General features: G+C 33.7%; 2 protein-coding genes and 1 pseudogene across 3 annotated transcripts; 1 reads left to right on the plus strand and 2 right to left on the minus strand.

Moving 5' to 3' along the window:
* Positions 1 to 41: 41 nt before the first annotated feature.
* LOC143583588 (disease resistance protein RPV1-like) lies at positions 42 to 27,989 on the minus strand. Its single transcript, XM_077065859.1, has 8 exons — positions 27,532 to 27,989; positions 24,696 to 25,821; positions 24,539 to 24,604; positions 22,390 to 22,605; positions 1,785 to 2,426; positions 637 to 1,228; positions 481 to 563; positions 42 to 290 (listed from the first exon to the last, which is right to left on the minus strand). The coding sequence occupies exons 1-8, from the start codon at positions 27,987 to 27,989 to the stop codon at positions 42 to 44; spliced, it is 3,432 nt and encodes a 1,143-aa protein (XP_076921974.1).
* Positions 15,931 to 19,130, plus strand: LOC143583593 (transcription initiation factor IIA subunit 2-like; annotated as a pseudogene). Its single transcript, XR_013144207.1, has 3 exons — positions 15,931 to 16,059; positions 17,613 to 17,663; positions 18,978 to 19,130. The product of XR_013144207.1 is annotated as a transcription initiation factor IIA subunit 2-like (transcript).
* On the minus strand, positions 20,435 to 22,261 carry LOC143583595 (uncharacterized). Its single transcript, XM_077065862.1, has 2 exons — positions 21,648 to 22,261; positions 20,435 to 21,091 (listed from the first exon to the last, which is right to left on the minus strand). The coding sequence occupies exons 1-2, from the start codon at positions 22,200 to 22,202 to the stop codon at positions 20,501 to 20,503; spliced, it is 1,146 nt and encodes a 381-aa protein (XP_076921977.1). The 5' UTR covers positions 22,203 to 22,261; the 3' UTR covers positions 20,435 to 20,500.
* Positions 27,990 to 28,000: the final 11 nt, after the last annotated feature.

Consider the following 28,000-nt stretch of genomic DNA (forward strand, 5'->3'; position numbering starts at 1 on the left):
GGAAGAATCCCTTTCACATGTGTTCATGATTTTGATGTTATCTAGCGGTGGAAGGTGAATAAAGTTGAACCCGATTTGTGCACCTCAAATTCCAAGACCTGAACCATCTTCTTAAATTCCCTCATACACTTCACCACTGTCGAGGGATTAAAGCGTCCGCAAACAAACAGTCTTCCTATCTCTTTGTGAATGGATACAGTTTCAACACTCTCAACACTAGATACGGCCTTCAGGATCTTGCTCGTTTCATCATTACTTATAAAGCTCACTCCCAATGTTATTCCAATTTTCTGAGAAAAATATGACCCAACAACAAAGGATAATTAGAACCAATAAAATACAGGCTCTCCCCCCAACGAAAAAAATGGAAATACACACATTTTTATATCAAAAGAATATGCATATAAAAATGGGACTTAATTAAAAGCATTATTTGTATCACCGAAATTACGGGGATGAGAACAACAAAAGTACACATACGTGACGATTGGGGTTCCGTCTATTATTAAAACCCTCAAAGTGATCTCTGTAGGAATTGTTGTGTGTTCTCCATCTTCTTGAATCTATGACAATGTGAGACATCATTATTTTCAGCTTAATATCAACTATAAAACATCAACGATCAATTCAACTAACCTGTAATCTCAATGTTGTCTCCAAAAAACCAAGCAGGGATCATCGGCCTGTAGAAATCACGGCGGCAAAGGTAAAAACCTCCTTTGACCTGGAATAAAGACAGATCTCCTCCAATCACTTCTTCGCTTTTCATCATTTCACTCTTTTCTTTTTCTTTCTCTGCTTCACCAGCATCCATATACACAAGGCTCGCACCATACCCACTTGTTGATATCGTTCCTTCATGCACAAGGATATCCACATGAACTTCGTCACCGGCGTCTAATGTGTTGCCAATTGGCCAATAACTTAACCATATAGCATCTTCGTCAACTCTGGGTTTGCAATACACCACAGGGTTGTATACCCAGGTAACACCCTTGCTTCTGTTACTAATTTTGGCAAACACAGGCAGTGACTCAATATTTCTATCCTCACCTAATGATCTGTATATGACCGTTACATATAATCCTTGGATCCTCTGCTTCTTTGGGTGCAAAGGCACATGAAAGGATAAGTAATTGGAAGATGTTGACGTATACTCATGTGTCGCCATGCTTTGATCCGTTACACCTTGCAGAAAGGTGCTCCTTATACCATATTCATACAACATCTATATAATTACACACACAAAATATTGGATGTTTAATCTGCTGATCTTGTCACGTTTAAAATCAGTGTGCTGCATATGCTATGTTTCTTTGTTTAATGGGCCAAGACTATTTACTTTATGTATTTGTAATGGGCTAAGATTGTTTAAAAGCCAATGTTGTGTCAAATGTTTGTAACTGGCCAGACTGTTATCAAAAAAGCCCGTTTACTATGTTAGTGTCGTTAGGTTTTAACGACGTGTTTGTTCATGAGACGGTTACCAAGAACAGTTGCACCGTTTCATCTTGTAATTATTAATATTACATTATATTGTTACTGTGTGAATGTAATCATTATTACTATTATTAATATTACATCCGTTTGTGATCATTTTTATTTCCATTATTACTCAATTCAATTACAATATATTGTTACTGTGTTGTTCATCGATCATCATGAAGCCTTCCTAGAAGAACCGCTACACAAAATTCTGTTACTTCATCATGCTATTTGAGAGAGACTAACACACACACACACACACACATATATATATATAGAGAGAGAGAGAGAGGGAGAACCTGTGTATTAAAAGTTCTGCCTTTGATAATTTCATCACCAACCAGGTCCACCTTATGATCTTGATATGCTTTAGTCCATTGCATATGTCCCAGATCTGCTTCATCAAGTTTGGCTATGGGCACTAACTTAAAGAGTCCTTGAATCTCACACAATTTGAAACAACCTTCATAATTAAACTCCTGCAGTGTAAACAGACCTGATTGGAACGTTATATTCTCCAGTGATGAACACCAACCTACGCTCAACTGTACAAGCATTTTTGGGAGACATGGGAGAGACTTGAGGTTTGGACAATTAAACAACAGAAGTTTTGTAAGCATTTTAAGGTCAATGTAACTGGGCAACATCTCAAATGAATTGCCAGCTAAATCCATTAAAGATAATGATTGGGGTAAGGAAAACAAAGGCTGTTCTGGAATCTCTCCAGAAATAAATATCGGATTCGACTTCCACAGTTTAGTGCACTGGTACAAGCTCAAGTAAGAAAGATTCTTGAGGTCTCTTATGGTTTTACAAATGTATGTCAAACTGGTACAACTTGAAAGGTCCAATATCTTAAGTTTAGGGAGTCGAATGAGATTGCAGATGCTGACAAGATTCCGAGAGCAAGAAAGATCTAGAATCTTGAGTGAACTAAGAACCTGTTTCCATGAATAACAAGTTGAATTTATCAAAATGCATTCAAATGAAGATTTTTTAAAACTGTAAAGCTAAAAGGTAGAGTGACTAAATTCCGTATACCATGGGTGGGTCAAACTTTTCCAAATCTCCATCAGTCATGCGTAAAGACACCAAGCAGCTTGTTAATAGACCAGGGGGTATTGTTTTTAGATTACATCTGAACCACTTCAACCATATTAAATCTGGAAAATTCTCATAGGTCCCACTGAGTTTCACAAATCTGAGTGTGAGGAATTTTAGGTTCTTCATCTTTACTAACGAACTAGTTTTAAATTCCTGCACATTTAGTAAGTCTCATGCACCTAGAGTTGAACGTACTAAAAGTTGAATTAAATATGACTCAACTATCACAAGGTCAATATACTCACTTTTTTAAATCAGACAGAATTTAGAGCAAACTCACTTTTTTTTTATATCAGCACCTCAATACCAATGTTTTGAAACCCGGACCGGCCGGGATCCGCTAGGTATTCCGGGCCGGTTCGCATAGTATAGATCGTTTCTAACAACCCGGCCGGGTTTGGCGGTTTGCGGTCAGACCAGAACCGGTAAGTCCTATGTTTTTATTAAATCAAAAATTTTGTGTGTGGTGGGAGTCGAAGCCAGGCATTCAACCGAGATGAACCTTAGGGAAAACCACAAAAGACATCAAACCAGAATTCATTCTTGGTTTTTAAGGTAAAATCTTAATATTAAGTATTAGAAAACAAAAATATTTCAGGAAGGTTTTATGAGTGAGGACAAAAATCATTATTATATAATTTATGATAAATTTTTAATCTAACGTTTCGAACATTTTGATAATATATATATATATATATATATATATATATATATATATATATTATGACATCATCCGGGTCAACGTCGGTTCGCCCTCCCGGGTCGGTTCGACCTTTGAACCGGCAAGGCGTCCGGGTCAGGTCTGAAAACATTGCTCAATACAATAACAAATCTCTTGATGAAACCCAAAGTCGGTTATTAAGAAAAAATAAAATCATCTCTAACCCGTCAACGGACTTGCTTAGAAAAGGGCTTGGGCTTAGCCCATGGACTTGCTAGGCGATTTAGATAAATATCCACACGTCGAAGATTGAAATCTTAAATGTAAATGTTGATTATTAAATCTTAATATTACTACAAAGTAATTCAACTGACAAGTGAGGAAGAGATCTCAAATAATTTTTATTTTTTTTTTCAATTTCATGGTGTTGGAATTAATTTAAAGGAAATAACATTATTTTGGGACTATCCGTACGTTGACTCAATCACAGCTGGCACATCTTTCCTCAATTACATTCACAGTTAACATAATACGTAAACTAGGTTAGTAACCCGTGTAATACACGGGCTGAATAAAGAATATAACATCAATAAAAAAGATGTTTATGTACATGGTATAATTTAGGAATGTATAACAATTTCTTATATACGAAATTAAATATTACATTATATATAAATTTGAAAAAAGTATTAAATACAAAAATTGTTCATAAAACCTTCAAATATCTCGCTGTATAACATATGCGGTTTTCCCATATTAATTATTCAATGGTACGAAAGGATAACTTTAAAGTTTTAAAATGGTAAAATAAATCAAGAGTCAAGCCAAGTTTAACTAATTTTCATAGACTTTTAATAGTTTAGGCATATGTTAGTTGTTTTACCCAAATCAAAAGAATCTTTATAATAATAATATTTTAAAATAAAGTATTTAAAAAATTAGTTTAAAAGACGTAATACATAAATAACCATTAAACTTTTTTTTTTTTGAAAATCACATTAAATGAGAGTTGATGATAATTTAATTTAGTAATTTTAAAAATAATAATAAATGTAGCAAATTAATTTAATAGATTTAAATAGGGTTTAATTTTGGAATTAGCTTATGTGTCATCCTATGTGGACACTTTAGAAAGATGCTATGTGTCCACATTGTTTTGCTTTAATATATTAGTAAGATAATTCCTTAATTTTAGGTTTCTTGTATTTCTGTATTGAATAGAATCAGAGCTAGTGAATCAAGTTATCAAATTATCATACCAACTTTCACGATTAGAATCGTAAACTTCAATAGATAGATTAACATACTTCTTGCCACATATCCCATTTTTCATTAAACACGTGCGGAGCATATTATGCCCTTATTAGTGCATGACACTTACTATACTGATAAAATCATTATAATCTTACCAAAAAAGATATACACTAATCTAATTATTTGACTTACCTCTGATGTCATCCATAGCTCTGGCTCTTCCATGTCAACTAATAGTCCTTTAATTCTCTTTGAACCCTGATGAAGAAAGAAATGAAATTAATTAGAGAATGCTTTTTGAAATAATAGATGGAAAGTGAGCTTAAAGATACACACAAAAGCATCTTACATCTCCTTCCCTTAACAAACGATAAGCGTCATCTTTATGCCAGACTCTGCTACGTTTTGCAGGATCTTCAGACTCTTTATAAACAATCTGACTTGCCATATCTTGAAGGAGTTTATGCATCTCCAAATAACCAACTGTTGTAACAGTAACAAGGCATCTATTAATGAGGGTGGTGACCCCATTTTTAGCATCCCAATCTTTCTCGAGTGCCTCTTCCACATCATATATCTTTTCACTAATAAACAAACTAGCAATATGGAGAAACAATTCTTGGAGCTTATCACTTGGCAACGATTCAAAACTCTTATATAATACATGTTGGATTCTATGATCAAGATCTCCTTTCAAGGAATTAAGTGAATTCATTCTGCTTCTCCACATTTCAATCATTTGATTTCTTGTCCGCTGATCTTGCGCCGTAACAGGTAAAGAAGAGCCCAATACTTTAAGAGCTAGCGGATTTCCTTCACAATATTGTGCTAACTGTATTGCAACCTCCTCGAACCCTTCGATAGGAATTTTGGATTCAAAGGCATGCCAACTTAAGAGCTCTAATGATTCATCACGATTCAACAGTGCAACTTTGTGAACATGGCATCCAGAAGATATGGAATCAAACTTTGTATCTATGCGTAGATGCCTTGTTGTTATAATGATCCTGCTTTGTGTATGGAGCGCCTTTGTTCCAAATAAAGTGCTTAGTTGGTCTGCATCATCAATGTCGTCAACCACAATAAGTGCCTTTTTCCTTTGTATGGCCTTCTCAACATGAAGTGTTCCCTCAGAATCACTAGATATCATTATGTTATTTCCTAAATCCGAAAGAAGTTGCTTCTGAAGACCAAGCATATAACTAGGCTGATTCACAATCACTTCAAGAAAGCTGCTGCTTTCAAAGTTCTGCTTGTTTGAGTTATAAATGTATTTCGCAAGTGTTGTCTTGCCGATTCCTCCCATACCACAAATTGCTAGAACTGGAGAACGAGGTTGCTCATTTTTCAACCAGGTATTGATATCTCTGGCTCGAGTCTCTATTCCAGCTAGATTGGTTGGAATACTAAGGAGTTTCAAATCTAGTTCACGGTAAATGTTTTGAACGAAATCTTTAATAAAGGCATTTTCAGACCTTGCACATAAGAAGTATTATGATCATAATTTAGAGCAAGACATAAAAACCTCTAAAGAACGTAAATGCAAAGTATGTTCGATGCAATTCAAAAAGAGGTAGCGGCGCAGCTTGTTGCCCACTTGCCTTCTGTTTCGATGTAATATAAACAATATGATGAATTATAAAAAAAAAAAAAAATTAAAATCAGAATTTAGTAATCAGAAACCGTACTAGATACACTCCATTTAAACCAAAGTATGTTCGTCATGTTTCTGTTCATTACATTGTTTGACATTAAAGTTGTACTGTTTACTATTTAACTAAAAAAATCTTCAACTACCAAAAAGAACCATCAAGTTATTCGAAGTAACAATTCCACTCGTAACCTCACCGCCCACTGCTATCAAAAAGAACCATCAAGTTGTTCAAAGTAAGTTTTCTTTTTAAAAATTGGGTAATCTTAAACTTGTCAACTCAGAAAACTGTTAACTACTTTAATTTTAGTCACCTCCTGCCCGTGCTGAATGTACGACATTATTTAAATATGGTGTATATAGAAGTTTTATAGATTATATGTATACTTATAAGTATGCTTGTATGTATAGTTATATTTATGTTTGTATGATCAGTATCGTTGTGTGTGTGTATAGTTAGTCATATGTGTCTGTATGTATGTATGTATCTAAGTATCTTTTCACATGTATGTCTGACATGTATGTATGAGTGTTCTGTGTAGGCATAAGTGTGTCCATGTATATATGAGTGTTTTCGTGTATGCGGTGTTTGATTCCCTGCATAAGCTATTTAAGTGTGTCTATGTTTTAATGTATGTATGTGTAATGGTAAGTATGTGTAACAGTTTAATCAACATTCTAAAACGAAGAAAGTCAACAGTCAAAGAGCCAATAATTAGAAAGTCAAACATTTAGTTAATCAGTTAATGATGTTAATATGCAACTTAATAGGATACTTAATTAGTTAGTATGTAATTAGAATAAAAGATGGTTAATCATTAAATCAATTTAGCCAGCTGAAGTCAAACGAAACTTGGATTTATAAAAGTCAATAGTGTCAGATTAACAAGTAAAAAACCGGTTATTTTTTAACTTGGAAGAAAATCTTTTAAGACTACGAGGGTTGATTTCCGCTATGTTACACAACCACAGGGTTGCAAACAGTAGGGGCATAAGGGTCGCTTGACATGTTTTTAAAAGTTGGGACTAACGGTTGGTTCCAATTACAAAAAAATGCAAACCACAAGGTATCAATATGTAAAAATAAGTAAAAATAAAAATAAAATAAAATAAAAGCCACCATAGAGTTGATTTTTGCAAAACGGTGTTCAACTCGTGGGTGATTTCTACACTTAACTCTGACATACCCTTTAACATGCTTCCCCTTCAAATGGCGAGTCGTCCTCCTTTGCTCTAGGATCAAGCAAAGCTCATCTAGACACCAACTTGAATTTGCATAATTCTCTGAAAATACAATAACTGAAGCCTTTGAATCTGTTATTGATCTTTCTAATTCTGACTTCAGTTGTTGACCTTCACGTATTTCATCATCATCCCTGAAAGTCCTAATTCCAGCTTGGTTTAACGCCTCATAAAGATGGTCGGTAAAAGAATGCCGAGTGTCTTCACCTCTGAAGCTAAGAAAAACATCATATTTGTGAGCAGATGAAGTAGAAGCCATTGAAACTAGATAACAAGAGACAACGAGATTGTTGATTAAAGTGAATATTGATAAGAATATAAAGCCATCAAAACGTCAAAAGTCTTCTCAAAATATCCAGGGACAGATACGTAATTAGATTCACATTTTCTTGGAAACAAGTGGGATGCTTCTACATTTCGACCATTAACAAAGACTGAAAAGTCATGCATTCAATTCGAAAATATAGGAAACTTAATTTAATATATTTATTGCCTTTACTTCTTAATTTATTAGCATATATGGAACTGGTCAGATCCATTTATTCTAAAAAGATGATGTCGACATAATAAGGTTTTGTGTATTGATCTTTATCTTAATTTTGATATATACAAAGATGCAACAATTAGACCATTTCTAGCCCGTCCCACATATTTATTTTTATAATTACACTAAAAAACACTAAATTTTTATTTCATATTCAATTAAATAATACTTTTTTATTATTTATCGTTACTTTTTCGTCTCTACTCTACTCACAACAGATAACAAATATTAAAAAATAAATATGGCAAACAAAGTTTCCCTAAATTTACAAAAAATCACTATTTTTTCTATCTCCACCCTATAATTTACACTCACAACTCCATCATATAATTTGCAAATTCTCCTCATATAATTTTAGAGGATGGGTTGAAATGCTCTTACGAAGAGAGGCAACCAGGTGGGTATAACCCAAAAATACCCCTAGTCCCCTCATTTGAACTTATCTTTAGAGACCTATTAGGGGCATCCCCTTATACGTCCCGTATAGAGCTATACGGGGCGTATAGGAATATACAGGGGTTTATACGAGCGGGGAAGCCCCCCACCTAAAGCCTATACGGAGCTCGTAGAAGGGTCTTTGGTGTCTCTATTGCTTTTGAAATAATTTTTTTTTATATTTAAATTGTATTTTAGTGATTTTATAATTTAAGTTATTTAACTATTCATTTTTTATTAGTCATAGTTGGGTGTGTGGGGACAACTAGTTTCCAATAAATTCCTTGTTGGGCATGAAAATTGACTCATGAAATTAAATTTAATAAAATTCACCTCATTGTCACGTCTAATTTTCTTGATAGATTTTCTGATTTTTACCTCTTATCATTTTGTGAAAATTAGTTAGGCATACTAACTTCATATTTGTGTTTAAAAAAAACCCAAATCGATTTAGTATAATCATCGACTACAATGAGAAAACAATTTACACGGGATATGCAATGTTTACGCAAAAAATCACAATGCAAGAGTTTAAAACATTAATGAATTTAGTAATGATAAATAGGGAGTCAAGGTGACCCCCTAGCACTTTCCCTTTTTATTTTGGTTATGGAGGGGTTAAACGCGGTCATGAAATCTACCACTATGAACAAGTTAGCAGGGGCGGGTTTAGTACGGGTTCACGAGAACCTACTGATTTTCAAATTTTACGTTAAAAGAATATATAAAAAGTTTCAGTGAACTCATAAGATTTTTAAAAGTTAATTGATAACAAAAAGTTTAAAAAGATGTAGTAGTAAAGTCCTCTATAAAGCCCTTTTGATTTTGAAAGGACACAAGTTCAAAAGTATTTCAAAGAATGATTTTTTTAATGTTTTTTTTTTCTTTTTGGTAAAACCATCATTTTTAAAAGTTAATTCCAGCATGGTTTAACGCCTTAAAAAGATGGTCGGTAAAAGAATACCGATTGTCTTCACCTCTGAAGCTAAGAAAAACATCATATTTGTGAGCAGATAAAGTAGAAGCCATTGAAACTAGATAACAAGAGACAACGAGGTTGTTGATTAAAGTGAATATTGATAAGAATATAAAGCCATCAAAACGTCAAAAGTCTTCTCAAAATATCCAGGGACAGATACGTAACTAGATTCACATTTTCTTGGAAACAAGTGGGATGCTTCTACATTTCGACCATTAACAAAGACTGAAAAGTCATGCATTCAATTCGAAAATATAGGAAACTTAATTTAATATATTTATTGCCTTTACTTCTTAATTTATTAGCATATATGGAACTGGTCAGATCCATTTATTCTAAAAAGATGGTGTCGACATAATAAGGTTTTGTGTATTGATCTTTATCTTAATTTTGATATATACAAAGATGCAACAATTAGACCATTTCTAGCCCGTCCCACATATTTATTTTTATAATTACACTAAAAAACACTATATTTTTATTTCATGTTCAATTAAATAATACTTTTTTATCATTTGTCATTACTTTTTCGTCTCTCCTCTACTCACAACAGATAACAAATATTAAAAAATAAATATGGCAAACAAAGTTTCCCTAAATTTACAAAAAATCACTATTTTTTCTCTCTCCACCCTATAATTTACGCTCACAACTCCATCATATAATTTGCAAATTCTCCTCATATAATTTTAGAGGATGGGTTGAAATGCTCTTACGAAGAGAGGCAACCAGGTGGGTATAACCCAAAAATACCCCTAGTCCCCTCATTTGAACTTATCTTTAGAGACCTATTAGGGGCATCCCCTTATACGTCCCGTATAGAGCTATACGGGGCGTATAGGAATATACAGGGGTTTATACGAGCGGGGAAGCCCCCCACCTAAAGCCTATACGGAGCTCGTAGAAGGGTCTTTGGTGTCTCTATTGCTTTTGAAATAATTTTTTTTTATATTTAAATTGTATTTTAGTGATTTTATAATTTAAGTTATTTAACTATTCATTTTTTATTAGTCATAGTTGGGTGTGTGGGGACAACTAGTTTCCAATAAATTCCTTGTTGGGCATGAAAATTGACTCATGAAATTAAATTTAATAAAATTCACCTCATTGTCACGTCTAATTTTCTTGATAGATTTTCTGATTTTTACCTCTTATCATTTTGTGAAAATTAGTTAGGCATACTAACTTCATATTTGTGTTTAAAAAAAACCCAAATCGATTTAGTATAATCATCGACTAAAATGAGAAAACAATTTACACGGGATATGCAATGTTTACGCAAAAAATCACAATGCAAGAGTTTAAAACATTAATGAATTTAGTAGTGATAAATAGGGAGTCAAGGTGACCCCCTAGCACTTTCCCTTTTTATTTTGGTTATGGAGGGGTTAAACGCGGTCATGGAATCTACCACTATGAACAAGTTAGCAGGGGCGGGTTTAGTACGGGTTCACGAGAACCTACTGATTTTCAAATTTTACGTTAAAAGAATATATAAAAAGTTTCAGTGAACTCATAAGATTTTTAAAAGTTAATTGATAACAAAAAGTTTAAAAAGGTGTAGTAGTAAAGTCCTCTATAAAGCCCTTTTGATTTTGAAAGGACACAAGTTCAACAATATTTCAAAGAGTGATTTTTATAATGTTTTTTTTTCTTTTGGGTAAAACCATCATTTTTAAAAGTTAATTCCAGCTTGGTTTAACGCCTTATAAAGATGGTCGGTAAAAGAATACCGAGTGTCTTCACCTCTGAAGCTAAGAAAAACATCATATTTGTGAGCAGATGAAGTAGAAGCCATTGAAACTAGATAACAAGAGACAACGAGGTTGTTGATTAAAGTGAATATTGACAAGAATATAAAGCCATCAAAACGTCAAAAGTCTTCTCAAAATATCCAGGTACAGATACGTAATTAGATTCGCATTTTCTTGGAAACAAATGGGATGCTTCTACATTTCGACCATTAACAAAGACTGAAAAGTCATGCATTCAATTCGAAAATATAGGAAACTTAATTTAATCTATTTATTGCCTTTACTTCTTAATTTATTAGCATATATGGAACTGGTCAGATCCATTTATTCTAAAAAGATGGTGTCGACATAATAAGGTTTTGTGTATTGATCTTTATCTTAATTTTGATATATACAAAGATGCAACAATTAGACCATTTCTAGCCCGTCCCACATATTTATTTTTATAATTACACTAAAAAACACTATATTTTTATTTCATGTTCAATTAAATAATACTTTTTTATCATTTATCATTACTTTTTCGTCTCTCCTCTACTCACAACAGATAACAAATATTAAAAAATAAATATGGCAAACAAAGTTTCCATAAATTTACAAAAAATCAATATTTTTTCTCTCTCCACCCTATAATTTACGCTCACAACTCCATCATATAATTTGCAAATTCTCCTCATATAATTTTAGAGGATGGGTTGAAATGCTCTTACGAAGAGAGGCAACCAGGTGGGTATAACCCAAAAATACCCCTAGTCCCCTCATTTGAACTTATCTTTAGAGACCTATTAGGGGCATCCCCTTATACGTCCCGTATAGAGCTATACGGGGCGTATAAGAATATACAGGGGTTTATACGAGCGGGGAAGCCCCCCACCTAAAGCCTATACGGAGCTCGTAGAAGGGTCTTTGATGTCTCTATTGCTTTTGAAATAATTTTTTTTTATATTTAAATTGTATTTTAGTGATTTTATAATTTAAGTTATTTAACTATTCATTTTTTATTAGTCATAGTTGGGTGTGTGGGGACAACTAGTTTCCAATAAATTCCTTGTTGGGCATGAAAATTGACTCATGAAATTAAATTTAATAAAATTCACCTCATTGTCACGTCTAATTTTCTTGATAGATTTTCTGATTTTTACCTCTTATCATTTTGTGAAAATTAGTTAGGCATACTAACTTCATATTTGTGTTTAAAAAAAACCCAAATCGATTTAGTATAATTATCGACTAAAATGAGAAAACAATTTACACGGGATATGCAATGTTTACGCAAAAAATCACAATGCAAGAGTTTAAAACATTAATGAATTTAGTAGTGATAAATAGGGAGTCAAGGTGACCCCCTAGCACTTTCCCTTTTTATTTTGGTTATGGAGGGGTTAAACGCGGTCATGAAATCTACCACTATGAACAAGTTAGCAGGGGCGGGTTTAGTACGGGTTCACGAGAACCTACTGATTTTCAAATTTTACGTTAAAAGAATATATAAAAAGTTTTAGTGAACTCATAAGATTTTTAAAAGTTAATTAAAGTTAATTCCAGCATGGTTTAACGCCTTAAAAAGATGGTCGGTAAAAGAATACCGAGTGTCTTCACCTCTGAAGCTAAGAAAAACATCATATTTGTGAGCAGATGAAGTAGAAGCCATTGAAACTAGATAACAAGAGACAACGAGGTTGTTGATTAAAGTGAATATTGATAAGAATATAAAGCCATCAAAACGTCAAAAGTCTTCTCAAAATATCCAGGGACAGATACGTAATTAGATTCACATTTTCTTGGAAACAAGTGGGATGCTTCTACATTTCGACCATTAACAAAGACTGAAAAGTCATGCATTCAATTCGAAAATATAGGAAACTTAATTTAATATATTTATTGCCTTTACTTCTTAATTTATTAGCATATATGGAACTGGTCAGATCCATTTATTCTAAAAAGATGGTGTCGACATAATAAGGTTTTGTGTATTGATCTTTATCTTAATTTTGATATATACAAAGATGCAACAATTAGACCATTTCTAGCCCGTCCCACATATTTATTTTTATAATTACACTAAAAAACATTATATTTTTATTTCATGTTCAATTAAATAATACTTTTTTATCATTTATCATTACTTTTTCGTCTCTACTCTACTCACAACAGATAACAAATATTAAAAAGTAAATATGGCAAACAAAGTTTCCCTAAATTTACAAAAAATCACTGTTTTTCTCTCTCCACCCTATAATTTACACTCACAACTCCATCATATAATTTGCAAATTCTCCTCATATAATTTTAGAGGATGGGTTGAAATGCTCTTACGAAGAGAGGCAACCAGGTGGGTATAACCCAAAAATACCCCTAGTCCCCTCATTTGAACTTATCTTTAGAGACCTATTAGGGGCATCCCCTTATACGTCCCGTATAGTGCTATACGGGGCGTATAGGAATATACAGGGGTTTATACGAGCGGGGAAGCCCCCCACCTAAAGCCTATACGGAGCTCGTAGAAGGGTCTTTGGTGTCTCTATTGCTTTTGAAATAATTTTTTTTTTATATTTAAATTGTATTTTAGTGATTTTATAATTTAAGTTATTTAACTATTCATTTTTTATTAGTCATAGTTGGGTGTGTGGGGACAACTAGTTTCCAATAAATTCCTTGTTGGGCATGAAAATTGACTCATGAAATTAAATTTAATAAAATTCACCTCATTGTCACGTCTAATTTTCTTGATAGATTTTCTGATTTTTACCTCTTATCATTTTGTGAAAATTAGTTAGGCATACTAACTTCATATTTGTGTTTAAAAAAAACCCAAATCGATTTAGTATAATCATCGACTACAATGAGAAAAAAATTTACACGGGATATGCAATGTTTATGATATGTATGAATGAATGATTTTTAATTCCGCGAATGCTTTAATTAACTCTGATTTTACGAATTATGTGAATGAGTAAATCCAACCAGCGTGAAAGTAGGGCACAGGGGCCTTACAATTTCTAGGGTTAGAATTTAGGGGAAAGAAAAATAGTTACAAAGGTATTTTGAATTTAATTTTGAATTATTTAAATGATAACAAATTCTAAGGTTGTAAGACATATATGGAAATTAGTGAATGGAACCAATAAGAATTGGCTAAAATGGATTTTTTAATGGATATATAGATTTTAAACATTTTATCATTTTTATGTATAAAATTATAAGTTGAAGACCAAATATAAACTAGTCTAGATAGAGATGGTTAAATGTTAAAATGCATAATCTAATTTAATACTTTTTATAATAAGCATATGAAGAAAGTTAACAAGTTTTAAAGACTATATGCAAACAAGTGAAAGATCAATGGGTTAAATATTAAACCGAACTTATTAAACCCTAAAATAATAATAAAAAAAATGTTCCAGCCGTCTCTTTCTTTTTCATGAGTCTTCCAGCACCAGAATTCTTCGTCGGAATACTGTATATGGCCGCTCCGCCATGCTATTGGCTATAGGAACATCCTCGATTTTGGATCCATCCCCAAAGGTCGGAATCGTTTTCTGACCATCCTCATTTAACGGGTTCGTTTAGGAAATGTTTCCAGCGCGTTTACATTTTCACGACGTCCCCGAGATCGGTACCCTAACCTCCAAGCCGTCCCGTGCATCAGAGATTTTAACCCTTTTTTATTTATCTGTATTTCTCCAACCTTCAACTTTATGGCAAATTACTTGAATAGCTAATACTAGCACACTATGAAACAATCACCATCTAAGACGTGTAACTATAATTATAAGTTTTATTTTTGAACAAGTGGGTCGCTAGTCCCCAAAGTCAAGCTTATTCCACCACTTTTAAACAGCGTTTAGCACCACCCTCAATATTCGAGTGAGTCTTCTTACAACAAGATGTCGACCGTACCAAAAGTGAGTCTAATTCCGATTCTTATTAAAAATCCAATCAATTGATTTCATAATCGTCTGTTTACTGTATTATTATTATTATTATTATTAGTATTATTATATAGGAACCTTGAATTTGTGTGTATGTTGAAGATTCTCGTCTTAAATTAAATCATCACAATCGATGATGATTCTGTGTCTTTACAAAAGGGTGACACGCGAGACCCAAACCGATCAAACCCGGTTGTATTACAACAGGGTCGATTCCTGGGTTAACAGGACAAGACTTAAAGGCCCTTGTGTCAAATCATCATAATTGATATTATTTTGTGTCTGTTTAATGATGTGTGTATGTTGAAGATTTTTGTGCAAAATACTCGTAATCGATTTTTTTCATATCTGTTTAGTAAATGAATCTCGAGTTTTTTGCATAATTTATGTGTATAATGATGATTCTCGTGCATAATACTCGTAATCTAGTACTCATGTCTGTTTTCTGTGTACGAACCGTGAGTATTTCATAGTTTATTATTCGTGCAAAAGATGAGAACTGATGATTTTATGTTTGCTTGTTGTATGTGAATAACGAGTTTTTTGCTTAAATATTGTGTATATTGAAGATTCTCTTGCAAAATCATCATAATCTATTCTTTCTGTGTGGTTTACTGTTTACTATATACGAACGGCGAGTTTTTCATAATTTATTAGTTGTTCAAAAGATGATAACTGATGATTTATGTTTGTTTGCTGTATAAGAATCACAAGTTTTTGTTAACTTTTGTTCATAATGATGATTCTTGTGCAAAATCATGATAACCTGTTATTTGTGTTCGTCTACGGTTATGAGCCTTGAATTTAGGCTTATTTTGTGTGTATGTTGTGCTAAAATCATGATAATTAATTATTTTGTTTCTGTTTACTGTATATGAACAGGTCTTTCATGTCGACATTCGAGTTGCACCGCAGGTCAACAATTGGAATGTGTTTGACGGAAACGTTGGACGAGATGGTTTCAAGTGAGATTATCGGTCCCGAGCTTGCTATGCAAGTGCGTATTCAGTTTGACAAGGTATCTTTTGAGCTGCTTTAACTAAATTATGTGTTTGAATAAGTGGTCATTAATATGATGATAATCATACTTTTTGTTTTGTTGGTCATATATTCAATGGCTGAAGTGCTTATTTTTTGTTTTGTTGGTCATATAGTCTTTCATCCAGAAGCTTAATTAAAATCCTCATGGACGAATTTACCCTAAAACTATGTGTTCAGTATTCAAGAAAACAGGGGTAGTTTTATCAATGCTCCCCCGATTCCATGTATATATAAGGCTCGGGCCACAAAAGTGAGTCTAATTCTTCTTCATAAACCATCAAATTAAAACTCAATTGATTTCATAATAATCATTTATTTTGTCTGTGGGGTGAGCATAAACAACGGGTATGACTCGTGAGACTCGAATCGATCAAACTCGGTTGTATTACAATAGGGTCGGCTCTCGGGTCCTAAGGATACCATTAACCAGGCCCGGTAGCATAAACTGGGCAAGACCCGAAGACCCGGACCCTTTTAGTGGTATTCTCAGTATGCGGGAACCGACCCTGTTGTAACATAACCGGGTCTGATCGGTTTATTGGGATACTTCCTTAAAAAACATACAAACGATTTGCAATGAAGTGGCAGGTAAGTGCGGGAACTGACCTATTGTAAATAACCGGGTCTGATTTGGGTTGGGTCTCGTGGGTCTTACCCGGGTCTGACCAATTGTAAATAATCGATATTATTTTGTCTGTTTACTGTATATGAGCCTTGAAATGATGCTAAATGCTGTGTGTATGTTTTGTGAAAAATACTTGTAATCGATTATTATTTCGTGTCTGTTTACTGTATACGAACCGCGAGTTTTTCATAATCTATTATTTGCGCAAAAGATGATAACAGTTGATTTGTGTTTCTTTTCTGTATATGAATCACGAGTTTTTGCTTAATTTTTGTGAATAATGATGATACTCGTGCAAAATCATCATAAGATATTATACACGTCTGTTTACTGCATATGAACCGCGAGTTTTAATAATCTATTATTCGTGCAATAGATGGTAACTGATAATTTATGTTTGTTTGCTGTATATGAATCATGAGCTTTTGCTTAAGTTTTGTGTATAATGATGATTCTCGTGCAAAATCATCATAATATATTATTCGTGTCTGTTTGCTGTATACGAACCACGAATTTTCTTAAGCTATTATTCGTGCAAAAGATGATAGCTACTGATTTATGTTTGTTTGCTGTATATGAATAATGAGTGTTTGCAGGGTAACGAGTTTTTCATAATCTATTTTACGTGCCTTTTTGTTTTGGATTTTGAGTTTTATTTTGTTTGGTTTAAGTTTGGTTATATCGTGTGGCTGATTATGTGAATAAGCAGGGTAACTCAAGACATGTTGACATTCGAGCTGTACCGTATGTCAACAACTCGAATGTGTTTGACCGAAACGTTGGACGAGATGGTTGCTTGTTCAGTTTGACAAGGTATCACTTAAGCTTCTTTAATTATATTATGTGTTAGTTTCATGTTGATTAATATGTGTATAATCATATTTCTTGTTTTGTTGGTCATATAGTCAATGGTTGAAGCACTGGACACTCAGGTTAAGACCTAGGTTTCGATTAAGGTAAATAGTTCTATACTTCTATCTGTAGGACTTACTGAGATTGATGAAGTTTTAGCTTTTTGTATCAACAAACAACTTGCGATTGGCTGCTCTTTTCGGGTGCAGATTGATTATCCTTTTTTTTGGGGGGGGGAGGGGGGAGGGCGATTCTAAATAAGAAGCTTATGAGTAGGGTAAATTAAGTCATTTCAATAAGCAATCTCAAATACCTCAGATTGGGAGTTTAGTATATTGGTTTCTGCTTTCATTTTGTTTTTAATTTCCAAATTATTTAATATATTACTAGCTCGTTTTAAAGCTTTTCAGCATAATACAGTGTCAACGATAATCTATGGTTTCAACAAAACTTGCCGATGCACGAGTTTAGAAAATGCATACAAATACTCTTCCACCTTTAGGGTAGTAAGCAGGGTACCCTCTTGGTGTTTCCTAAGCGTTTGACCCAACACAAACCTTAACATGTAGTAAACTAGGGCTGTAGTCGAGCCAAGCCGTGTCAGGGCGAGCTCGGGCTTGAGTTCGAACTTAAACGAGTTGGCTCGAGCTCGGCTTGTTTAAAGCTCGAGCCAAGCTTGTTAATCTTTTTAATTATTATTATTTTTTATTGATTTCTTTATTTTACCAGTTATTGATATATAAATGGAAAAAATATAATTTTTAACATCAATTTATGATAAAACTAGAGAATTTATAATATATGTTTTATTTTTGTATTTTTTTATAATTTTTTAAAGCTAGAGTGGCATAATATTTGTATTATTTTTATTTTTCTTTTTTTGTTATGCTAATATCTTATTATTATATATTATTATATTTTTCAAAAAAAATATATTAAAATTTAGGGTTTGATATAAACGAGCCAACGAGCCAAGACCGAGCCAGCCCTGGCTCTAGGTAAGCTCGTTTAGAAATTGAGCCGAACCGACGAGCTTTTGAACAGCCCTAAAGTAAACAGATTGTTTGAGATGAATTGTATTGATGTCCTGACAAATGAACAAAATAGAAAAGGAAAAAAGAAAGGTGTAAAGGGTAATATGGACCGAGCAGATCAAGAGTTGTATGAAGTATATGCACTCAAATGCTAGAAACCTCCTAAATATTTGTATTATAACAATATAACTGTTGTAATTACATTTGATACGACAACCTGTTTTCGCTTGAACTTGAAGGTGTCTCGTTTGACTCAACAGACTTGTTTTGGTTTGCCACTTTTATACGCTATGTAAATGTTGGATATACCCTTATTGGCTTGTTAACAAAGAAATCATCTTCACTGTGTGGTTGCTGATATATTGTTATTATGAACATAAACAGGGGCATCTGCACACGTACAGATTCGGTGACAACGTGTGGACCTTCATTCTTCAAGATGTTGTGTTCAAGTATGATGAGTGTCAGGAAAATGTGGGTCGGGTTAAGATAGTGGCATGTGACTCGAAGCTGCTGGTTTAGTGAGAGGTGTTGATCTCTAGGGTCGTGTTTTAAGTTCAATTTTAGTGTAAAACATAATATGGCGGTTTTTCTTCTATTAGTGGAGAAGTTTATAAACCTCAAGCAACAACTTTAGGTTTTGAATACAAAAACTTTAGCAATCATGATTGAACTCAGTGGAATTTGACTTACGAGATGTAACAAGCGGTTTGTGAATTAAAGAGGTTTTGAGCTGTGAAAATGAACATCTGAGAATGGAGGAAGGTGGTCGTTGTAAGGGGCTTGGGTTGACTGATTTCTATGTTTATTTCATGGAGACTATAAGTCAACAGTCAAAGTCAGTTTGACCAATACTTGGAAGAATCTCTTTCACATGTGTTCATGATTTTGATGTTATCTAGCGGTGGAAGGTGAATAAAGTTCTGCCTGGACAAAATGCTCATTCGAAACGACTTGGGTTTTAACAATTAAGCAGGGCGAAGAGCAAGGACACAAATATGTATTAAAGTATTTAATTATTAAGCATGGCAGAGCACTAGTACATAACAGTTACAGGCCAAAACATGTCTCTAGAAATAAATGAGGTTTAAGTTGAAACTAGTTTCATAACACTTCAGGTCAAAACATGTCATTTACAACAAAGATTTTATTTAATTCAAGTCAAAACCGTTTCTAGCTTATATGTGTCGGAACGTGTCATTCAAAACAAGAATCAATTAAATGGACGGTTAAAAGAAAGTACCAAAATGAATTAAAAGTAATAGTAATAGCAACTAAAAAGTATCCCAATCAATTATCATCACACAAAGGTTCATATGTGACTCGGCATCTATTTCTTCAATTCTTGTGCTCATTCCAAGTGATATGCAATGCCTGAACCATCTTCTTAAATTCCCTCATACACTTCACCACTGTCGAGGGATGAAAGCGTCCGCGAACAATCAGTCTTCCTATCTCTTTGTGAATGGATACAGTTTCAACACCCTCAACACTAGATACGGCCTTCAGGATCTTGCTCGTTTCATCATTACTTATAAAGCTCACTCCAAATGTTATTGCAAATTTCTGAGAAAAATATGACCCAACAACAAAGGATAATTAGAACCACTAAAATACAGGCTCTCCCCCCAACGAAAAAAATGGAAATACACACATTTTTATATCAAAAGAATATGCATATAAAAATGGGACTTAATTAAAAGCATTATTTGTATCACCGAAATTACGGGGATGAGAACAACAAAAGTACACATACGTCACGATTGGGGTTCCGTATATTATTTAGACCCTCAATGTTATCTCTGTAGGAATTGTTGTCTGTTCTCCATCTTGTTGAATCTATGACAATGTGAGACATCATTATTTTCAGCTTAATATCAACTATAAAACATCAACGATCAATTCAACTAACCTTTAATCTCAATGTTGTCTCCAAAAAAACAAGCAGGGATCATCGACCTGTAGTGATCACGGCGGCAAAGGTAAAAACCTCCTTCGACCTGGAATAAAGACAGATCTCCTCCAATCACTTCTTCGCTTTTCATCATTTCACTCTTTTCTTTTTCTTTCTCTGCTTCACCAGCATCCATATACACAAGGCTCGCACCATACCCACTTGTTGATATCGTTCCTTCATGCACAAGGATATCCACATGAACTTCGTCACCGGCGTCTAATGTGTCGCCAATTGGCCAATAACTTAACCATATAGCATCTTCGTCAACTCTGGGTTTGCAATACACCACAGGGTTGTATACCCAGGTAACACCCTTGCTTATGTTACGAATTTCGGCAAACACAGGCGGTGACTCAATATTTCTATCCTCACCTAATGATCTGTATATGACCGTTACATATAATCCTTGGATCCTCTGCTTCTTTGGGTGCAAAGGCACATGAAAGGATAAGTCATTGGAAGATGTATAGTCATGTGTCGCCATGCTTTGATCCGTTACACCTTGCAGAAAGGTGCTCCTTATACCATATTCATACAACATCTATATAATTACACACACAAAATATTGGATGTTTAATCTGCTGATCTTGTCACGTTTAAAATCAGTGTGCTGCATATGCTATGTTTCTTTGTTTAATGGGCCAAGACTATTTACTTTATGTATTTGTAATGGGCTAAGATTGTTTAAAAGCCAATGTTGTGTCAAATGTTTGTAACTGGCCAGACTGTTATCAAAAAAGCCCGTTTACTATGTTAGTGTCGTTAGGTTTTAACGACGTGTTTGTTCATGAGACGGTTACCAAGAACAGTTGCACCGTTTCATCTTGTAATTATTAATATTACATTATATTGTTACTGTGTGAATGTAATCATTATTACTATTATTAATATTACATCCGTTTGTGATCATTTTTATTTCCATTCTTACTCAATTCAATTACAATATATTGTTACTGTGTTGTTCATCTATCATCATGAAGCCTTCCTAGAAGAACCGCTACACAAAATTCTGTTACTTCATCATGCTATTTGAGAGAGACTAACACACACACACACACACATATATATATATATAGAGAGAGAGAGAGAGGGAGAACCTGTGTATTAAAAGTTCTGCCTTTGATAATGTCATCACCAACCAGGTCCACCTTATGATCTTGATATGCTTTAGTCCATTGCATATGTCCCAGATCTGCTTCATCAAGTTTGGCTATGGGCACTAACTTAAAGAGTCCTTGAATCTCACACAATTTGAAACAACCTTCATAATTAAACTCCTGCAGTGTAAACAGACCTGATTGGAACGTTATATTCTCCAGTGATGAACACCAATCTACGCGCAACTGTACAAGCATTTTTGGGAGACATGGGAGAGACTTGAGGTTTGGACAATCTAACAACGAAAGTGACGTAAGCATTTTAAGGTCAATGTAACTGGGCAACATCTCAAATGAATTGCCAGATAAATCCATTGAAGATAATGATTGGGGTAAGGAAAACAAAGGCTGTTCTGGAATCTCTCCAGAAATAAATATCGGATTCGACTTCCACAGTTTAGTGCACTGGTACAAGCTCAAGTAAGAAAGATTCTTGAGGTCTCTTATGGTTTTACAAATGTATGTCAAACTGGTACAACTTGAAAGGTCCAACATCTGAAGTTTAGGGAGTCGAATGAGACTGCAGATGCTGACAAGATTCAGAGAGCGAGAAAGATCTAGAAACTTGAGTGAACTAAGAACCTGTTTCCATGAATAACAAGTTGAATTTATCAAAATGCATTCAAATGAAGATTTTTTAAAACTGTAAAGCTAAAAGGTAGAGTGACTAAATTCCGTATACCATGGGTGGGTCAAAGTTTTCCAAATCTCCATGAGTCAGGTGTAAAGACACCAAGCAGCTTGTTAATAGACCAGGGGGTATTGTTTTTAGATTACATCCGTACCACTTCAACCATATTAAATCTGGAAAATTCTCATAGGTCCCACTGAGTTTCACAGATCTGAGTTTGAGGAATTTTAGGTTCTTCATCTTTACTAACGAACTAGTTTTAAATTCCTGCACCTAGAGTTGAACGTACTAAAAGTTGAATTAAATATGACTCAACTATCACAAGGTCAATATACTCACTTTTTTAAATCAGACAGAATTTAGAGCAAACTCACTTTTTTTTTATATCAGCACCTCAATACCAATGTTTTGAAACCCGGACCGGCCGGGATCCGCTAGGTATTCCGGGCCGGTTCGCATAGTATAGATCGTTTCTAACAACCCGGCCGGGTTTGGCGGTTTGCGGTCCGACCAGAACCGGTAAGTCCTATGTTTTTATTAAATCAAAAATTTTGTGTGTGGTGGGAGTCGAAGCCAGGCATTCAACCGAGATGAACCTTAGGGAAAACCACAAAAGACATCAAACCAGAATTCATTCTTGGTTTTTAAGGTAAAATCTTAATATTAAGTATTAGAAAACAAGCCCATAAAAGCCCATAAAATATTTCAGGAAGGTTTTATGAGTGAGGACAAAAATCATTATTATATAATTTATGATAAATTTTTAATCTAACGTTTCGAACATTTTGATAATATATATATATATATATATATATTATGACATCATCCGGGTCAACGTCGGTTCGCCCTCCCGGGTCGGTTCGACCTTTGAACCGGCAAGGCGTCCGGGTCAGGTCTGAAAACATTGCTCAATACAATAACAAATCTCTTGATGAAACCCAAAGTCGGTTATTAAGAAAAAATAAAATCATCTCTAACCCGTCAACGGACTTGCTTAGAAAAGGGCTTGGGCTTAGCCCATGGACTTGCTAGGCGATTTAGATAAATATCCACACGTCGAAGATTGAAATCTTAAATGTAAATGTTGATTATTAAATCTTAATATTACTACAAAGTAATTCAACTGACAAGTGAGGAAGAGATCTCAAATAATTTTTATTTTTTTTTTCAATTTCATGGTGTTGGAATTAATTTAAAGGAAATAACATTATTTTGGGACTATACGTACGTTGACTCAATCACAGCTGGCACATCTTTCCTCAATTACATTCACAGTTAACATAATACGTAAACTAGGTTAGTAACCTGTGTAATACACGGGCTGAATAAAGAATATAACATCAATAAAAAAGATGTTTATGTACATGGTATAATTTAGGAATGTATAACAATTTCTTATATACGAAATTAAATATTACATTATATATAAATTTGAAAAAAGTATTAAATACAAAAATTGTTCATAAAACCTTCAAATATCTCGCTGTATAACATATGCGGTTTTCCCATATTAATTATTCAATGGTACGAAAGGATAACTTTAAAGTTTTAAAATGGTAAAATAAATCAAGAGTCAAGCCAAGTTTAACTAATTTTCATAGACTTTTAATAGTTTAGGCATATGTTAGTTGTTTTACCCAAATCAAAAGAATCTTTATAATAATAATATTTTAAAATAAAGTATTTAAAAAATTAGTTTAAAAGACGTAATACATAAATAACCATTAAACTTTTTTTTTTTTGAAAATCACATTAAATGAGAGTTGATGATAATTTAATTTAGTAATTTTAAAAATAATAATAAATGTAGCAAATTAATTTAATAGATTTAAATAGGGTTTAATTTTGGAATTAGCTTATGTGTCATCCTATGTGGACACTTTAGAAAGATGCTATGTGTCCACATTGTTTTGCTTTAATATATTAGTAAGATAATTCCTTAATTTTAGGTTTCTTGTATTTCTGTATTGAATAGAATCAGAGCTAGTGAATCAAGTTATCAAATTATCATACCAACTTTCACGATTAGAATCGTAAACTTCAATAGATAGATTAACATACTTCTTGCCACATATCCCATTTTTCATTAAACACGTGCGGAGCATATTATGCCCTTATTAGTGCATGACACTTACTATACTGATAAAATCATTATAATCTTACCAAAAAAGATATACACTAATCTAATTATTTGACTTACCTCTGATGTCATCCATAGCTCTGGCTCTTCCATGTCAACTAATAGTCCTTTAATTCTCTTTGAACCCTGATGAAGAAAGAAATGAAATTAATTAGAGAATGCTTTTTGAAATAATAGATGGAAAGTGAGCTTAAAGATACACACAAAAGCATCTTACATCTCCTTCCCTTAACAAACGATAAGCGTCATCTTTATGCCAGACTCTGCTACGTTTTGCAGGATCTTCAGACTCTTTATAAACAATCTGACTTGCCATATCTTGAAGGAGTTTATGCATCTCCAAATAACCAACTGTTGTAACAGTAACAAGGCATCTATTAATGAGGGTGGTGACCCCATTTTTAGCATCCCAATCTTTCTCGAGTGCCTCTTCCACATCATATTTATTTTCCCTAATAAACAAACTAGCAATATGGAGAAACAATTCTTGGAGCTTATCACTTGGCAACGATTCAAAACTCTTATATAATACATGTTGGATTCTATGATCAAGATCTCCTTTCAAGGAATTAAGTGAATTCATTCTGCTTCTCCACATTTCAATCATTTGATTTCTTGTCCGCTGATCTTGCGCCGTAACAGGTAAAGAAGAGCCCAATACTTTAAGAGCTAGCGGATTTCCTTCACAATATTGTGCTAACTGTATTGCAACCTCCTCGAACCCTTCGATAGGAATTTTGGATTCAAAGGCATGCCAACTTAAGAGCTCTAATGATTCATCACGATTCAACAGTGCAACTTTGTGAACATGGCATCCAGAAGATATGGAATCAAACTTTGTATCTATGCGTAGATGCCTTGTTGTTATAATGATCCTGCTTTGTGTATGGAGCGCCTTTGTTCCAAATAAAGTGCTTAGTTGGTCTGCATCATCAATGTCGTCAACCACAATAAGTGCCTTTTTCCTTTGTATGGCCTTCTCAACATGAAGTGTTCCCTCAGAATCACTAGATATCATTATGTTATTTCCTAAATCCGAAAGAAGTTGCTTCTGAAGACCAAGCATATAACTAGGCTGATTCACAATCACTTCAAGAAAGCTGCTGCTTTCAAAGTTCTGCTTGTTTGAGTTATAAATGTATTTCGCAAGTGTTGTCTTGCCGATTCCTCCCATACCACAAATTGCTAGAACTGGAGAACGAGGTTGCTCATTTTTCAACCAGGTATTGATATCTCTGGCTCGAGTCTCTATTCCAGCTAGATTGGTTGGAATACTAAGGAGTTTCAAATCTAGTTCACGGTAAATGTTTTGAACGAAATCTTTAATAAAGGCATTTTCAGACCTTGCACATAAGAAGTATTATGATCATAATTTAGAGCAAGACATAAAAACCTCTAAAGAACGTAAATGCAAAGTATGTTCGATGCAATTCAAAAAGAGGTAGCGGCGCAGCTTGTTGCCCACTTGCCTTCTGTTTCGATGTAATATAAACAATATGATGAATTATAAAAAAAAAAAAAAAATTAAAATCAGAATTTAGTAATCAGAAACCGTACTAGATACACTCCATTTAAACCAAAGTATGTTCGTCATGTTTCTGTTCATTACATTGTTTGACATTAAAGTTGTACTGTTTACTATTTAACTAAAAAAATCTTCAACTACCAAAAAGAACCATCAAGTTATTCGAAGTAACAATTCCACTCGTAACCTCACCGCCCACTGCTATCAAAAAGAACCATCAAGTTGTTCAAAGTAAGTTTTCTTTTTAAAAATTGGGTAATCTTAAACTTGTCAACTCAGAAAACTGTTAACTACTTTAATTTTAGTCACCTCCTGCCCGTGCTGAATGTACGACATTATTTAAATATGGTGTATATAGAAGTTTTATAGATTATATGTATACTTATAAGTATGCTTGTATGTATAGTTATATTTATGTTTGTATGATCAGTATCGTTGTGTGTGTGTATAGTTAGTCATATGTGTCTGTATGTATGTATGTATCTAAGTGGGTGGTAGTCAAACTAAATCAGTTAGTCATACACACAATATGCATAATTCAATATGTATATAATATAAATTAGTATGTATTTGTGTAGGGCAATAAGTGTCTTTTTACTGTTTGACTTTGTAAACTGTCTGTGCAACTGTTTGACTTTCTACAGAGTCAACAAACATTATTAAAGCAACAACAAACTCATTAGTTAGAGAGTTAACTGTTAGACTTTGTAAAGAAATATGTGTATACTTATTTGTGTAGGGGCATAAGTATCTTTTCACATGTATGTCTAACATGTATGTATGAGTGTTCTGTGTAGGCATAAGTGTGTCCATGTATATATGAGTGTTTTTGTGTATGCGGTGTTTGATTCCCTGCATAAGCTATTTAAGTGTGTCTATGTTTTAATGTATGTATGTGTAATGGTAAGTATGTGTAACAGTTTAATCAACATTCAAAAACGAAGAAAGTCAACAGTCAAAGAGCCAATAATTAGAAAGTCAAACATTTAGTTAATCAGTTAATGATGTTAATATGCAACTTAATAGGATACTTAATTAGTTAGTATGTAATTAGAATAAAAGATGGTTAATCATTAAATCAATTTAGCCAGCTGAAGTCAAACGAATCTTGGATTTATAAAAGTCAATAGTGTCAGATTAACAAGTAAAAAACCGGTTATTTTTTAACTTGGAAGAAAATCTTTTAAGACTACGAGGGTTGATTTCCGCTATGTTACACAACCACAGGGTTGCAAACAGAAGGGGCATAAGGGTCGCTTGACATGTTTTTAAAAGTTGGGACTAACGGTTGGTTCTAATTACAAAAAAATGCAAACCACAAGGTTGATATATGTAAAAATAAGTAAAAATAAAAATAAAATAAAATAAAAGCCACCATAGAGTTGATTTTTGCAAAACGGTGTTCTAACTCGTGGGTGATTTCTACACTTAACTCTGACATAAAATGGTAAAAATAAAAAAACAATCCAGTAAAAAAATGGTGGCAGCAAGTTTAATCAAGTATAGAGAGAGAGAGATTGAGGCATACCCGAAAACAACCTTCCCCTTCAAATCAGCGACCTCTGTTAAGGCCGCCTTCCACCGTTTGACGTTATCCTCCGTCCATTTCGAACCTTCTTTTGCTGCTATCATGAAGCTTCCTCGCTGGTTCCTGACATCTGAAGGATCAACGCCATAAAACACTGGGAAAACAAAATGGCGGGTCGTCCTCCATTGCTCTAGGATCAAGCAAAGCTCATCTAGACACCAACTTGAATTTGCATAATTCTCTGAAAATACAATAACTGAAGCCTTTGAATCTGTTATTGATCTTTCTAATTCTGACTTCAGTTGTTGACCTTCACGTATTTCATCATCATCCCTGAAAGTCCTAATTCCAGCTAGTTTTAACGCCTCATAAAGATGGTCGGTAAAAGAATACCGAGTGTCTTCACCTCTAAAGCTAAGAAAAACATCATATTTGTGAGCAGATGAAGTAGAAGCCATTGAAACTAGAT

Source organism: Bidens hawaiensis, unplaced genomic scaffold (genome assembly GCF_021521415.1).
Source record: "Bidens hawaiensis isolate Kalapana, Puna unplaced genomic scaffold, B.hawaiensis_p1.1 tig00032460_1, whole genome shotgun sequence".
NCBI lineage: Eukaryota > Viridiplantae > Streptophyta > Magnoliopsida > Asterales > Asteraceae > Bidens > Bidens hawaiensis.